This window comes from Mesoplodon densirostris, chromosome 2 (genome assembly GCF_025265405.1).
Source record: "Mesoplodon densirostris isolate mMesDen1 chromosome 2, mMesDen1 primary haplotype, whole genome shotgun sequence".
NCBI classification, from domain to species: domain Eukaryota; kingdom Metazoa; phylum Chordata; class Mammalia; order Artiodactyla; family Ziphiidae; genus Mesoplodon; species Mesoplodon densirostris.
Window position 1 is genome coordinate 137,955,151 of NC_082662.1, and position 17,003 is coordinate 137,972,153.

Below are 17,003 nucleotides of genomic sequence, written 5' to 3' on the forward strand. Positions count from 1 at the left end.
CAGGAATCCAGTCCTATACAATCATGAGCCTAGCCATCTGGAAGTCTCTTCTTGCTCAATGAAATGGAGTAAACATTGTCCATTATGAAATCCACCACACAGACTGCCAGGGACGAATGGGATCCCACCCAAAGCCAATTGCTGCTCTGACAGGGAAATTGGCTAGGACTGCCTGAGACTAAACCGGCCTCCCCCATCCCTGATGTCACAATTCAGAGGCCGCTGCCTGCCTAGGAGGTTGTAGAAAGCTCTGTAGGTTCTCTCTGTGTGTCCTACAGGGCTCCTTGGGCCAGGTCCCTGTCTGATGGCTTTTATGAAAAAATATCTCCTCCCCATTCTGGGGATCTTCTTGGCCTACTACTACTATTCTGCGAAGGAAGAATTCAGACCAGGTAAGTACCAATGTGTCTAATTTTGGAGCAATAGATTTTAAAACCCAGGGATGGCTAGAGTGTTTCTGAGGATAAAAAGGCGTTCTTGATTCCCAAAGTTGCTGGACAAGAGGGGACCCTGAGGTGAGACTGTGTTTCTATGTCTTCCAGCCCCAGGCTGGTTAATAGGGGTGTAGGGAGGGGTAATCATCGCGTTAAAAGATTACCAAATAGTCCATGTTTTATTTGGCACCTTTGATCAAAAGCAATTTCAGATATCTTACCCAAAAATGGGGTAATTCCAAAATTCACAACTTAGCCAGATAATTGGGCTCTGTGGAGAGATGGATAAGTGGGAAACAAGAAAGAATTCTGGAGTTGATGACTAAATGGAAGTGAGAGAAAATATCTGGAATCTCTCTGAGCACATTTGTTTTGATGACTTTTTGAATTTTATTTCAGATGAGCAACTGGATGAATCCAGAAATGTCTGGAACTCCAGTGTTTTAGCTGAATTCTCTTTCCATAGGGGTTTTCAAAAAAGGACAGCAGGAAGGCTTGGTTTTGAGCAACCAAAGCAAACTCCCATTTCAGAGAATGTTTACGGAAGAGTTGATCTGTTCCTTCATTGATTTATGCAATTTGAGATGAGTTGATCTGGGCTCATAACCTTTAGACACTGAGATAAGGCTGTCCACCTCTAAAGTGGGAGGAGGAATGTTGCTGCCAGCTATGGTCCTCACTTTCTTTTGGGGTTTCCCAGAGATGCTTCGAGGAAAAAGAGTGATTGTCACAGGGGCCAGCAAGGGGATTGGAAGAGAGATGGCCTATCATCTGGCGAGAATGGGAGCCCATGTGGTAGTGACAGCGAGGTCAGAAGAATCTCTAAAGAAGGTGAGGGTCCTGTGCCCACAGCCATAGGTACCCTCACGTGCCCAGATGTATTCCTATGTATGCTCACATATACATGCCAACACACAGAACTGGCACACTCAGACATAGATGCATATACACACACACACACACACAGAGGATTCAAACACCCAGACATCCACAAGAATATAAAAATATGCATTTAAGTATTCAGTCTCATGCATACATATCTAGACACAAAGTTCTTGGGCTCTATCTCTATCTATGAGATAGACATGCCTATTCACACACATTTGGAGTCACAGACATACACATATGTGCTCAGATACCAACATTCCAGTACCTACTCATGAATTCATACTCTGGTACCCATGCAGACACATGCTCTCTTATATACTCAGACTCACAAACACAAGGATACACAAATATTCACAAACTTAGGGCTACCCACACAGGAACTAGCATCTCTACCAATAATGTGTTCAGAAACATCTGTTTACAGAAACTCATGAGCACAGACTTAAACTCCAGCACAGTGATTTAGCCATTTATACCCTATCTTGTTCCAGACAGTATTTCAAACAGGGGACTAATATTGTGTCCGTTGCATTTAACAACACACACACACACACACATACACACACACACCCCTACCAAAACAGGGCTGTGAGCAACCTCTCATTTAAACCCCCATTATGTCAGAGACTGCCCCCCAAAAGTCTGCAGCCAAGATTGACACCATGGCCGCTGTGCTTCTGCAGGTGGTATCCCACTGCCTGGAGCTTGGTGCATCCTCTGCGCACTACGTTGCTGGCACCATGGAGAACATGACCTTCGCAGAGCAATTTGTTGCCAAAGCTGGAAAACTCATGGGTGAGACAGCTTCTCTCTCTCCTCTTCTGGACTTTGCCCTAGGGATCACCAGGGAGCTTTTGAGACGGGGAGGAAGGGAAGAAGGTATCAACCTCAGATGGTTTCTCTCAACACAGCCGTCTCTTACAGGGGGACTAGACATGCTCATTCTCAACCACATCACCAGCAGCAACAATCCTATGACTGTATTTATTGATGACATTGACCACGTGCGCAAAAGCATGGAGGTTAACTTCCTGAGTTATGTGGTCCTGAGCGGGGCCGCCATGCCCATGCTGAAGCAGAGCAACGGGAGCATTGTGGTTGTCTCCTCGATAGCTGGTGAGTGGGGCAGGGGCCAGTGTGGAAGGCAGGAGTGGCAGAAGTGCCGGGGATGGTGTTGGGGGCTCTGCAGTGAACATGCATTTTATCAGTTTCCATCTTGAGAAGTAACACAATGGAAACTGGAAGTTGAAATGCTCACAGTGATATTAAACAAAAGCTGATTAACAGCTTGCCCATATGCGTGGACAGGCAGATGTACGAATAAGAGCCTTGGGTATGGAAACTCACCGAGAAGCATGCATGCTGAGTAAAAGACACAGTGTTAGGAACAAGTGAGACCATTAAAATGAGGGCTTGTTCAGGATGGATAGACTACAAGATTCCTGGAAGTAACGGAGGAAGAGCAGCAGTTCAGAGTGCTTCCCTGAACTTGCCTGGTTGTTTGTGATCAACAAATGGGAGTCCAAAGGGTCATCGAGAGGCTTCTGGAGGGACAGCCTGTCCTGGGTTTCAGGGAGAGACCTGGTCATCACAGATAAACAAGATTTTGCTTCTTCCATGACCAAGAGCTCTAGGTTGGTAAAGTCAGTTGATACAAAGGTAGAACTGAGAGGTGAAATGTTTTAACAACATACAGTTGTCTGATAAGTGGGTTGAGCCAAGCCAAAGTGAAATGAACAACAAAAACAAACACACCATACTATAACAGACCTGCCTATATTGGGATGTTCTCCAAAATCTGAACTTGCTACATCAAAAGTCCATTTTAATCCACCAACAGGGTTGGGAGAGAGTGTGTACAGAGAAATATAAAGAGAACTCTGTGTGATCAAGAGAAGTCCCCTATGCTTTGGATGGTGACAGCATTCGAAGTTATCACCAGTGAAAAGCCAGAGAGTTTCCAGCTTGGGGGATGCCTAGGCCCATTTCATTATGGGTCCAGTAGAGAATTTCCACACGTATTTGTCGATTAGTCAGTTAGAAGGATGTGCCTGGAAGATGCAAACACCAGGATGAAAATTAGCCATCTACATGGGATTCCTAGCAATGTAAAAACAAATAACCTAGAAGACTTTGTAATTTCTTAAGTACTTCACAAACATTAGTTATTCCTGTAACTCAGAACACCATCTATGCTGTAAAGAGTTCTACTTCCAGGACGGACATAGTGATCAGTGATTAGATAAAAGGGCAATGTGTCTGTTCTACCCGCCAAACGGGGTGATTGATATGCATCCCTGTGCTTCCTGGACAACACAGACTCCCCTACCCCTCCCCAGACACAGCCTGTCTCTGGGCTGAAAGGAAGGGAGAGCTTCTGGATGCATACTGAGTGAGAGGGTGCTGGGCACATCCCCAAACCATCCTAGGGCATTGGCCAAAACCCTCGCATCAGTCATGATGTAGGTGGCTTTAATGATCTCAGTTGAATAAGTAATATATCCACTTTAGGCAAAGGGGGTTTTACAGCCTTACAACATTACAGCCTAAATGTCCTCAGAAGGAACAGAGTTACTATAGAAGTCCAAGGGTGTGATGAAATTCTGATAACCTCTGCTTCCACACATCTTCTCCAGCTACCAAATGTCACCTCGTAATTTCTATGGACTCTTGGAGGTAGAAATCTAGCTGGACTACTAAACTTCGTGTCTGTTGTTTGTATAGCCAGAAGTTCAGCCTGTTTGCTTTGAAGCATGTCTGTGAATTGGCAAAGTACAAACACTTTGCCTTCTCTCCCTAACTGAAGAATTTCTCTGCTCTAGGCTATATCCTTTTTTAAATTGAAGCATAGTTGATTTACATAAGCTATGTTCTTTCAGACAGTCAGCAAATATGTTCCTTAATCCTTCCTCCGTAAAATCTGAATTCCACAAACATGGGATGCTAAACCGCAGATTGATCCTAAGGTCAGCAAAAGAGTGTTGAGATGGCTTTTTAATAATTCTTTCCAGGGACTGAATTAAGTGGTTTATTGAATTGCAGTAATCAGCAATTGTTTTTATCCCCAGTGCATTTCTAGGTATTGTGTTACATGGAAATCCCATACTTTTAATACGTTCTTTAAAACCTCAGCTATTTCTTTAGCATCATCAAAGACAGTATGGCTGCCTCTGGGAATTTCCTTACAGTCCACATCCATCCACCACTCAACACTGTTTCTGGCACCTACTGCTCAACTTTCTATGTATATGTTACATCGATTAGTCTCCCCTCCTTCCTCCACATGCTAGTTTGGATATATTTTGAGCTACTATCAAAAAAACCTACATTTACAACGGCTTAAACAAATAGAAATTAATTTTTCTCTCATGAAACAGCCTGGGGTAAGCAGTTTAGAGCTGCAATGGGAGTTCTGCCCCATGGAATCATCTAGGAACCTTCTATCACAAAACCACCATCCCTGGGTGTTATCCTCACCTGTATGTCCAAGGTGGCTCATTATCATGTCAGAATTCTAGCTAGAGAAAATGGAGAAAGAAGAATACAACTTGAATGTCGTATACTTCTGCTACAGCTGATTGCAGTTGTGGATTTTATTCAAGGTGAACTTGTGTCCAGCTGAAAATCAGGGGTTCTATTTCTATAAAAGACATTGATGTTGACTATTAACAGTCTCCCCCATATCACCCATGCATATAAGACCAGAGGCAGTATTCCCTCTAGGTCACCCCACATGTGTACCTCACACCATACACACATATCCCAGACCCAATCTCTCTCACATTCAGGTCCATCATGAAAGCAAAACCCCTTCCACTGATGCAGGAGACAGTGGGGTAAGAGAAAGAATGGGAAGAAAATACCTAGATGGTATTTGCGAAACAAACTGAGACAGAAAGATTAACACTCCAATTTGCCTGAAAAAAATCACTGGATTGGGCAGAGAACATTTGACAACATCTGGAAAAAGTTTATTTGCCATGAGTCAAAAAGGTTGTCTTAGGGTCAATTTTAGAAAAGGAAAAGTCATTCCAGTTTTGAATTCCCTGGTTCTGTGAACCCCATAACTATGGTAGTTACACACATGACAGCTGGACCCAGCATCTAATACTGCTTCTCTGCCCCTTCTTTACTCCCCCTCAGGGGGATCATGGACAAACCTGTCACCCCTACCAACAGCCCCACCTTTTTTCCTCTAAGGATCCATTTAACCTCACCTCCTATGAAGACTTTTTCAGTCCTCACCAGCTTCCTTTAAACGTTTCCTCTTACCTACTACATTGTCCTAAGTTACCTTTAGAAACCCTACTTCCTCTCTATTTCTCTTTTCCAGCTTCATTGGTGATACAAATACTAGCAACAGCAATTATAGTACAAATGCCAACCACACTGGGCCAGTACAAGTGTAAGGATGGTGATTCGTCTGTATCAAGAAAAACCCAGGGTCTATTTTGAAGTGAAACTAGACATAATAAAACACTGGGTTTCTTTAAATATTCAAAGTGAAAAACACATCAAAAGGAGTGAAAGAGCCTTGCCAATAACCTCTGAATGCTCAGACCTCTCTTTGGAAGCTCCATTAAATGTCTCCAGTTACCTATTCATTTTTCTCCAAGTAAATCTTCTTTTAAAAAGATCAACTTTTATATATATTATTATATATATAATATATATATTATTATATATTAATATATATAATAATATATATTATATATATATATATATAGTTTTATAGTTTAAGTCTTATTCAAATGTATTCCTTTCCTGGTTTACTCATTCCCAGCATTGTTTCATACTATTTTTATACAAATGTGTAGTATTTCAGGCTCATTATAAGCTGACTAGCCAGAGGCAAATACCTTGTAAGACAATGCTTTTGTGGGAAAACTCAAACCAATGCATGAAGTCATTTGTTGGACCTTAAACTGTTGGTTGAGGGTTGGCTGTGCAGTCCAAACCTATTTCAAGAATTCTACATTACAAAGAGGAAAAAAAAAAAACAGATTTCTCAACTACACAGATCAACTAACAGGATTTGGAATATGCAAAATGCTGCTCTGCATAAAGACAAGAATGTACAGGTGTTAATCTCATCCTCCACCTTTGCCTCTGGCACACACTTTTTCCTAAAAGATAGATCAATGCTTAGTTTATGGATATAACTTGAGTGCAGGGGAGAGGGTGGCAACCAAGGTCTAAGATGCAAAGGAGAATAAGAAATATAGTAGAATGGGGTAGTTTATCCCTCACCCAATTGTCCTAATTTTTCTAAGAAAGATGAATCTTTACCCTTAAACCTGATTACCTCAGAAGTAATTTTCAGGGACCACAATTTCCAAGGTAAGTGGAAGTGTATGCATGTGGATACAGGTATTTACATGATGGGGGAGTGCTGCAGATTTGGACTGTGTGGAGGGGCGTGGGGAGAAACACAGGGAGGTGAGGCATGTGTGTGTATAGATTTGGATTGAGATTACTATGTTTTGGTACATTCATTAATGGATGTTAGTATATGTATTGCTGTATAAAAACACTCATTGCTTGGGAAAATATTTGTAATAGAAAAATCATGCTACAAAACAGTGTGCCATACTTTTATAAACAAAATATTTATGTATATAAAAAAACTGGAAGGTAACTGGAGTTAAATGTATATTGGGTGATGGAATTATACAAATTTTCCTTTCTTAAACATATTTTCCAAGTTGTCTGTGCTAAGTATGTAATTAGAAACAAATTAATACAAAATGTTAAAGCATAAAAAAAAAAAAAGGAGATCAGAGTAAGAATCAACAGCCTGGACATAAAAATTTCAGGAGTCGTTGTTACCTAAATTCAAGAGACTGGGCTCAGGCAGAATCTGGAGGATTGAAACAACTTGATGCACTCGACATTGGAGTTCAGTGTTGTATCTGCCCCCCAGGAGGGGTGACTGGAGATTTTAAAGGGGAAGAGAAGACTCCCTGCTGATGACAGTGACAATTTAGTGCAGGTTGAGAACACTGTAATGCTATCTATGTGACCATTACTCCGTTTACTCCCTTGAAAGGGGTGGGTGGGAAGAGCTTAAATAGTCATGGCTCCTTAACCCTGCTGGACCATTATTTTTGTTCAAGTACTGTTCTTGACAAAAATAGCAGGGTTCTACCATCATCCATGCCTTTACATTCACTCACCAAGGAGTTTCAAAAGGCTTACAACAAATACACTCTATTTGGAAACACCCAAATAAAAAACTAGGTCTTAAGAAAAGAAGAATATAAAAACACCAAAATTAAACTCAACATAGAAGCTGTGCTTAAGTTTCTAATTTGGCTCTTGAGTTTCTTAACAAAAAGAAAAAAAATAGTATCAGTATATACACAAGATTATATTCAAAAGAAGGAAGCACTGCAGGAAGCCAATATTTTCTGAAATAAACCTCTCATAAAAGATTATAAATTGAAGGCACAAAATAATGGAACTAGCAAGGCCCCTAACAACTTTTTAAAAATGTTTCTGTGATTATAAAAGCTACACATACACACACATTATGAAAATTGGAAAAATGAAGAGAAGCACAAAGCTGAAAATAAAGATCATCCATATTCATGCCAATATTTTGGAAAATTTCCTTCTAGGTCCATATAGATACAGAACAATTATTTTCCTACTGCCAGATATTTAGGTTATGTTACTGAACCAAACTCAAGTCTACTTACCTGTCTCACAGCAAAGCCAATCTACTGACACTAGGTTGTGGTGAAGGAATGTACAGTGTTTACTGCAGGTCACCCATGCAAGGAGAGCAGGCAGTGCATGCTCAAAAGACTCAAACTCTTCATTGGTTTTTTTTTTTTTTTTTTTTTTTTGGCCAGCATGCGGTATCTTAGTTCCCCGACCAGGGATCGAACATGTTCTTCATTGGCTTTTAGACAAGGGTTTTTAAAGACAGTGCTGGGGAGAGGGTCATAGGATCAGCTTGAGGACCTTTTTCTGGTTGGTTGATTGTGAGGTAACAGGGTGATGTTTCTGAGATCTCAATCATCAGCCTTCTGGTTCCAACAGTCTGGGGTCCACGAGCTTGTGGTCAGCATGTAGTCATCATCCTCCACCGGAGTGAGGGGCTTGGTTCCTGCAGAACAACTCAAAGATATGCAGTAGATCATTATTTATATCCCTTCAGGAGGAAATAGGAGTCCTGTGACTCTTGTCCTAATCATTAATGGCTTGAGTCTGCACTTTGGAACTTGGGGAAGGCCTAGGAGGTGAAAACCTTTTTTTCTTCAAACAAGAAATGGGGGACACGCAAGGCCCCAGGAATGCCCCTCAGGGTCATGCTTGGTTTCAATCCCCCCTTTTCTTTGATGTTCCTCAATCTTGAGGGGAACAAGGGTAGGACAAGAAAGGGAATAAAGTTTTGGATAGAAAGATTGTTAACTCAGCAGGGGAACTCAGTTTAAGGGGAACTTGGTTTCAGTTACTCTCAATGTATTTTAAAAATTCTAAACAAGTATCTTGCACATAAATCTGTGGCCTGGTTGATGATTATTTCCTTGATAAATTCTTAGTACTAGATTTACTGGGTGAAATGATGGAACCAATTCTAAGGTTGGTACATATTTCCGAATTGCTTTATATAAAATAAAAACTAAAGGCCCTGACTTTTTAAATATATAAAAAGAAAAACCAGTTTAAATGAATATGAACATCATGTCCCATTCCCACCCTGAGTATACATATGAGTGTTCATCTCACACCTGCTTTGCAGAGTTAACAAAGTTTTCAGCCATTGACAATTTTGTAAGTAAAGGAGAAAGGCGTTTAGTGGTTATAATTTGAATTTCTTTGTTTACTTATGAAATGGAATGTGAGGTCCCTGTCCCCTTGAGAGCAGTAGTGATCTCGGGTGGCCTCATCCTGCAGCAGCTTGAAGCAGGGTTTTGGCTCCCGGCCAGTGATTGAGGTTGGGTCTCGGTGGTGAGAGCACTGATTCCTAGCCCCTAGACCCGTGATCAGTGACAAGGCCCTGGCCCTACAGCTCTGCAGACAAAGAATTCCCACAAAGACAGAAAGTAGTGAAACAAGTAAAGTGTTTATTAAGAGGAAAAAAGAGTACGTGTGGATAGACACACGGGCAGGCTCAGAGAGAGAGTCGTGCCCTCGTGGCAGTTTGAATCACTTTTATGGTGCATTTCTTCCAAGTTTCCTTTGGCCAGTCATTCTGATTTGCCTGGTTCAAAGTCCGTATTTGGTATAGCTCAGGATTTTCCCATGTGTGCACACACATCTCTTAGCTAAGATGGATTCTACTGAAGAGGCCTATGGGTAGTGAGCATTAGTTGGCATCACTCCCTTTTTGACCTCCAAGGAGCCTTTCTGCACATGTGTAGTCAGGGAGGTCTTCTGACTTCGAGAATGAGGAATATGTGGTCTCATCTTCTATCTGGGCAGGTGCCAGTCTCCTCTCTCAATTGCCCTGTTATTCCCGTTTCGGAGTATTTGCCCACAAGGAACGAACTCAAACCGTTTGCCCTGGGGGCTCATCTCTCTCTTCCCTTAGTAGTATTCTATTTTTGGTTATACTTATTTCCTTATTTCCTACAACAGCACCTGGCACATGGTGGATATTTCATAAAAGTCAGGTAATTAATGAATGAATGAATTTTCATGTGTTTATAGGTTATTTATATTTTCTATTCTGTGAGTTGTTTTTCTATGTTCTTGCCCATTGAGATGTTAGCAAAATTTTTCTAACAGTATGTACAGCAAATCAATGTCATATGCAGCTTCTTGTTGCAAACTTTGACAAAGGTATATCATTGAGACACAGCTAAATATAAAGTTAATAAAGTGAAAAGTGAATTTGACATGGTGTGACTATATAGCTTTAGATGGTTGAGCTTGACCCAAGGAAGATTCCTCTTGAAATAAGCATTGATTTCAATGAGGAGAAATCCACTTAAGCTACTTCAAAATGAGGACAGGGGATTTCCCCAGTGGTCCAGTGGTTAAGACTCCACGCTTCCACTGCAGGAGGTGTGGGTTCGATCCCTGGTTGGGGAACTAAGATCCCACATGCTGCACAGCACAGCCAAAAAATAAAAATAATAATAATAAACATTAAAAAATAAAACCATCTAAAAATTTTTTAAATCTTTAAATAAAATGAGGACAGGTTGGGGAGAGAGAGCATCACTTTACACCTGAGAAATGTATTCTACAGATAAACTTGCACAAATGTTCCCCAAATACGTTCATTCATTTATTCAAAAGATATGATGGAGGGTCCACTCTGAGCCAGGCACAGTTCCAGATGCCGACGCTATGACAAGGCAAGCCCTTGTCACCTTGGAGCCCACATTCCAGTGCAAACCGATTGCCACTGAATTGTTCGTGGTCATAAAAACACTAAAAACAACGTACATATCCACCACTAGGGACAGGTTTCTAAATGGTGAAATACTACATAAATTTTTATGCATACTGACTATAAAAATCATAAGTTCAAGGAAAAATAATTTAGAGAACAGTATATATAGTATGAGCTCAACTGTGTCTAAAGAAAGGGTCTTTTACCTTTCATTTTATACACTTTGGAACTACTTATTGTACAACAAGCTTGGTATGAATTTTGTTAGAATAACTTTGTTAAAGAAAAGTAAGGGATCAGGTTCTTTATGGTAACCAAAAGCAAAATATTTCACCTCTCAGGATGACTGACTTCAGGACGACAGAGATTGTACTCCATCTCACAAGTAAACAAATAAATTCAAATGACTGAAACTACTAAAACACCAAATTCAAACTATTAAATACCATGGAGCGGGTGGAGGCATTGTTTTTTCTTGTTTGGTTTGGTCTTTTGTTTGCCTACAACATTGTAAATTGTTGCAAACTTTGTTAACTCCACAAAGTAGGTGTGAGATGGTGGGAAAGGGTATAGTTCTTTTATTCATTTTAACTGGTTTCACTATTGATTTTTAAAAGTCTAGTTCTTCATTTTTCATCTCACCTAAAGCAATCTAGCAATATGCATTCTATATGTAGAATATGAATATTCTATATTCAATATGTAGCCTTATGTGTTCCCATCATTTTGTTACTGAACTCAGGTTCGGCTGCTCACCACTCAAAAGCCAGTAATTCAAGAGGCAAGTGTCAGTAGAAAGGAAAGTTACTTTAATCAGAAAAACCAGCAATCTAGGGAGAAGGTGGACTCATGTCCGGAGACCAACTCCAAAGAATCTGCTCAGCCATGACAGTTTTTAAAGGGAAAAAGAGGGGGAAGAATCCCAGTGAATCATCGAGGCAGGAGGTTGGCTTCTGCATCATTCTCCATTGCGTGCATGCAGGCTGGCTGACTCTTCAGATGTTATCTTGCCCTCATGATCTGCCTGCAGGATTGCTAAAGGGGTTATTGGGGGTAGAGAGCTAGTCACCCTTTAAGCACTTAATTCTCCATTCTTTTTTTTTTTTTTTTTTTGGCGGTATGCAGGCCTCTCACTGTTGTGGCCTCTCCCATTGCGGAGCACAGGCTCCGGACGCACAGGCTCAGCGGCCATGGCTCACGGGCCCAGGCGCTCCGCGGCATGTGGGATCTTCCCGGACCGGGGCACGAACCCGTGTCCCCTACATCGGCAGGTGGACTCTCAACCACTGCACCACCAGGGAAGCCCAATTCTCCATTCTTAATTCTTTTAATCTAGGAAAAGAATCAACAGCTTAGGCAAGGCATGGTGTGCATTCAGGAGCACATAAGTCAGAAGTTAGTTTAAATTGTCTAGTGATCTCATGCTTATAATTAGGTTCTTTCAAGGTTAGAGGGGAACAGAAATGGGCAAACAGGAAAGAGGCAAAAGAGCTACTTTCAATTACCCACTGTCCAACGTCATTCCATTTCTATGGGATTAAGAGCAAAGGTCCATCTTCTGTAACTTCTTCATGCTCACATAGGGTGCCGTATTTTCAGAGTTGAAGATGTCAGCCTGGGTCTGTAGCATCTCTTTGCTGACAATTTTAATTGCCCACTTACAAATACAGGCAGAGCAAGCTATAATTATTTTGATGACCACAAAGATATAGGTCATTATGAACAATAATGTTAATCCCATTCTCTTGAGGCCAGTTCTTGGAATTGTATTAGTCATAGATTTAGTACTGAGCAAGATGGAGCAGCATATGTCATGTTCTCTGGTGGCAGTTATAGTATCTGAAAAACAGCCCAGGAATGTGCATCAGACACTGAGTCTGTGACTCTATTGTCCTAATCTTTGACTTCTTGAGCCTGCTCTTTTGTGACTGTAGGAGGCCTGGGAGACTTCAGGTTTCCTACAAACAAGAGGCAGGGGACATAGAGGGGCTCTTGTACATGGGGTAGTGTGGAGTCTGCAGGGTTCTTCTTGGTTCCAACTTTACCCAGCAAATATAATGTTAAGAATCTGTCAAGGAATAATCATCAATCCGGTCATAGATATATGCACAAAAACATTTGTTGTAGGATTCTTTTCAACGTGTCTATGCACCTACAAGCAAAGCTACCAATGCTGAAAATAGGCAATGGACATGTGCCTGAAGTCAGATTCCGATTAATGTATGGCAGAGTTGAGTTGATTATATGGGTTTTAAATTATTTAACATTTTCCCATGAAGTTGTCTGGTTCAGGAACTTCCATGTAATAAGTGTATATAATAAATCCTTTACTTATAGCATTAGAAAATTAGTCTTTCCCTGTACTCACTAAATAATTAAATGTGAACAATATTTAAAGAATATTATTTGAAGGGCTGCCAAATTACTGGCCCACACTGGGCACACATCTGTCTCAGTCCATCCCTGGGGAGACAACTGGCCTTGGGGGAACTGCAGCTGGGATATCCCAGAGGTAACATGGTCAGGTTATACCAGCCTCCCTCAGCACATCTGCTCCTCTTCCTTCTCTCCCTATTATGCTCTGCTTCATTTGGGATGGAGTTCAATCTGGCTGTTACAGTCCTTTCTCAGCATGACAGTTCTCAGTGCACTCTTGACGTCAACCCCATTGCCAACATTCTTGGTCTCTCAATTTTCCAACTCTAAACTTCCCCCCAAAGAAGGGGTGTCTAACTGGCTTAGCTGAATTTTATAAGTCAACCCCCCAAATTATTTATGAAGACCAGCCTAGAGAGGTACAGTCATTGACTCAGGTCTCATCAGCAAAGCCATGCTGAGGGAAGGCAGAGTTAGGCTAGAAGCAAGGTAGGCAGTGGCAGACATGTCTGAGTTGCTTGCATAGCCTTTGGATAATCTGGCATGGGGTGCCAGAACTAAGAGAGGCAAAGAGGGTATGTGCAAGGGGGCTGCAATTGGGCAGCCCAATGTGGAGTGAAGAGGGCATCTGTGTAGCCTGGCATGGGGGTGTCAGAGCCCAGGTACACTGGAGAGGGCATCCATGTAGAGGGCACAGAAGCAACGGAAGAATACTCACATACAGGATCATTAATCAAATAAGTAGTATATATTGAGGATAACAGAAGCTAGGTTCTCACTTTTGGAGTTATAAATATGAAAATAAGAAAATTAGAATGAATCCAGTGATGTTTAATTGGAATTGGAGGTGTTGGTGTGAATCAATAGTTTTTAATATACATGGATAGATAGGGAAATATAGGTATATGTGTCTATATATGAGTGCATATATTCCCTAGCTCTATCATCTGAGAGGCCCTGGAAGCACACTTAGCACCCAGATCTTAGTTTCTAAATATCATTCTCCACTAAAAGAAACCAAGACTTTCTGGAGAAAAGGTTGATTCCAGGACAATGGCCAGAAGGATGAACCTGAAAATCTCGTTGTGGCTGTAAGTAAAGAACTGCTCAAAGAAAAACAGGGACACGTTACTAGAACACAGAAACTTCTCATGGGCTCTCACTAGCCAAATCTGGGACCACTGGGACATTCAAATAAACAGTAAAGATAATAACAGATTATAAACCATTACATACAATAAGAATTCAAAGTGATATAAATAAATACATGAATAAATAAATGGGGAGAGAAGAAGCTTTTCCCATACAATAAAAAGCCAAGTGATAAATATAGATGGAATAATGAAATTAGTAAAATCACCATTTGGCAACTATCATAGTAATAATTTATCCAGGAAGCATAAATCGATGCTAAACCTAGTGGGTAAAAGTTTAATAAGAAACATAGTATTTACATAGTCTCAAAGTACAACCCTACCCAAAAACAAAAAAACAACCTGATTGAAAAATGGGCAAAGGACTTGAATAGGCACTTCTCCAGAGAAGACATACAAATGGCCAACAGGTATATGAAAAATGCTCAACGTCACTAATTATCAGAGAAATGCAAATTGAAACCACAAGAAGATATCACCTCACAACTGTTAGGATGGCCTATATCAAAAACAAAAACAAAAAATAACTGTTGACAAGGATGTGAAGAAATTGGAACCCTTGTACACTGTTGGTGGGAATGTAGAATGGTGTAGCTGCTGTGGAAAATAGATGGAGGTTCCTCCAAAAATTAAAAATAGAATTGCCATATGATCCAGAAATTCCACTCCTGGGTATATACTCAAAAGAATTGAAAGCAGAGTCTTTTCTTCATTTTTCCTTCCTTTTTTAAGTTGAAGTATAGTTACTTTACAATGTTATATTAGTTTCAGGTGTACAACACAGTGATTCAATATGTTTAGAAAGCAGAGTCTTGAAGAGATCTTTGTACTCTCACATTCATGGCAGCATTATTCACAATAGCTAAAACATGGAAGCAACCCAATTGTCCATCAACAGATAATAGATAAGCAAATTGAATGTGGTACATATATACAATTCAGCCTTAAAAAGAAAGGAATTTTTGATATATGCTACAACATGGATAAAGCCTGAGAACATTATTCTAAGTGAAGTAAGTCAGTCACAAAAAGACAAATACTGCATGATTAAACTTATATGAGATGGGCTTCCCTGGTGGCGCAGTGGTTGGGAGTCCGCCTGCTGATGCAGGGAGCATGGGTTCGTGCCCCGGTCCGGGAGGATCCCACATGCCGCGGAGTGGCTGGGCCCGTGAGCCATGGCCGCTGAGCCTGCGTGGCTGAAGCCTGTGCTCCGCAGTGGGAGAGGCCGCAGCAGTGAGAGGCCCGCGTACCGCAAAAAAAAATAAATAAATAGATTAAAAAAACTTATATGAGATACTGAGAGTAGTCAAGACCATAGACAGAAAGTAAAATGGTGGTTGCCAGAGACTCAGGGGATGGGGGAATGGGGAGTTATTGTTTAATAGGTACAGAGTTTCCATTTTGCAAGATGAAAAGAGCTCTGGAGATCAAAAGTGGTGATAGTTGCACAACAATGTGAATGAACTTAATGCCACTGAACTGTAGACTTAAAAATGGTTAAAATATTTTTTTAAAAACCCAAAAAACAAAAAAAAAGCACCATCCTACAAAATACTTATTGATTACAGAAGAAAAAAAGAGTAATTTTACAGTGGAGAGACCTGACAGACACCACCTGAATCAAATGATCGAAGTTACTTAACATCGCCAGTAATGGAATAAACCGAAATCATGTATAATTTTAGGGGATACAGTGTGAAAAGAAGATAATTATTTGTATGATTTTGCCAAAAATATATGCCCCAATCAAATCATAGGAAACAGAGAAATCCAAACTGAGGGACATTCATCTGCAGTGAGCTGGTAAATGTTTACCAACTAGCTCTTTAGAAGGGGAACATTAAGAACTCTGCTTTGTAGCATTTCCATGGTGTAAATAATCTCTTGATAGCCATATCAAGATCAACCTGCTTGCAAAACTCATGAAAATTGCACAACCAGCTCTCATGATCCAGGATAAACCAACTCCAGTATAAAATGACTGGCATACTCTTCAACAGTGTCAAAGTCATGAAAGTCAAGGAAAGACTAGAGAATGTTCCAGCTTGAAGAAAGCTAAAGAGTCATGCACATATGCAACATGTGATCCTCGACTGAATCCTTTTCTATAAAGAGTATCATTGGGACATGTGACAAACTTGAATGGGGTCTTTGGACTAGATGAAATGGATACATCAATGTTGATGGAGTAGGTTGAATTGTGGCCTTCAGAAGATATGTCTACATCCAAACTCCCTGAACTTGTGTAGATGACCTTATTTGGAAAAAAGGCCTTTGAAGGTGTGATTAAGTTAAGGATCTTGCAATATATCATCCAAGATTATCTGGGTGGGCCCTAAAACCAGTGACAAGTGTCCTTATAAGAGACAGAAGAGAAGACAAAGACAGAAGGAAACAAGGAGAGGTCCGTGTGAAGATAGAGGCAGAGTTTGTCGCTGTAAGGAATGCTGACAGCCATTAGAAGTTGGAAGAGGCAAAGGAAGATTCTCCCTCCTCTAGAGCCTTTGGAAAGAGTGCAGCCTTGCCAACACTTTGATTTCAGACTTCTGGTCTTCAGAACTGTGAGAAAATACATTTCTGTTGTCTTAAGTCATCCAGCTTATTGTAATGTATTACAACAGTTCTAAGAAACTAATAAATTACTTTCTTCATTTGGATGGTTATGTAGGAGAATGTCCCTACGTGTAGGAAATGCATGCTAACATATTCAGGAGCAATGGGATATCAGGTCAGCAACTACCTAAATTATAGCAATTACTCTCAAATAGTTCAGGAAGAGGGGTGTGTCATTTGTAC

The 17,003-nt window shown here is 40.7% G+C and overlaps 1 protein-coding gene across 1 annotated transcript in view; it reads left to right on the plus strand.

Annotated features, from left to right (window-relative positions):
* The first annotated feature begins 304 nt into the window (after window positions 1-304).
* The window catches only part of LOC132483161 (11-beta-hydroxysteroid dehydrogenase 1-like), a 31,494-nt gene continuing 14,795 nt past the window's right edge, over window positions 305-17,003 (plus strand). Inside the window, exons 1-4 of the mRNA XM_060088409.1 lie at window positions 305-392; window positions 1,135-1,265; window positions 2,006-2,117; window positions 2,247-2,438. Coding sequence (XP_059944392.1) covers window positions 305-392; window positions 1,135-1,265; window positions 2,006-2,117; window positions 2,247-2,438 — 523 coding nt within the window. The remainder of the gene's footprint in view (window positions 393-1,134; window positions 1,266-2,005; window positions 2,118-2,246; window positions 2,439-17,003) is intronic.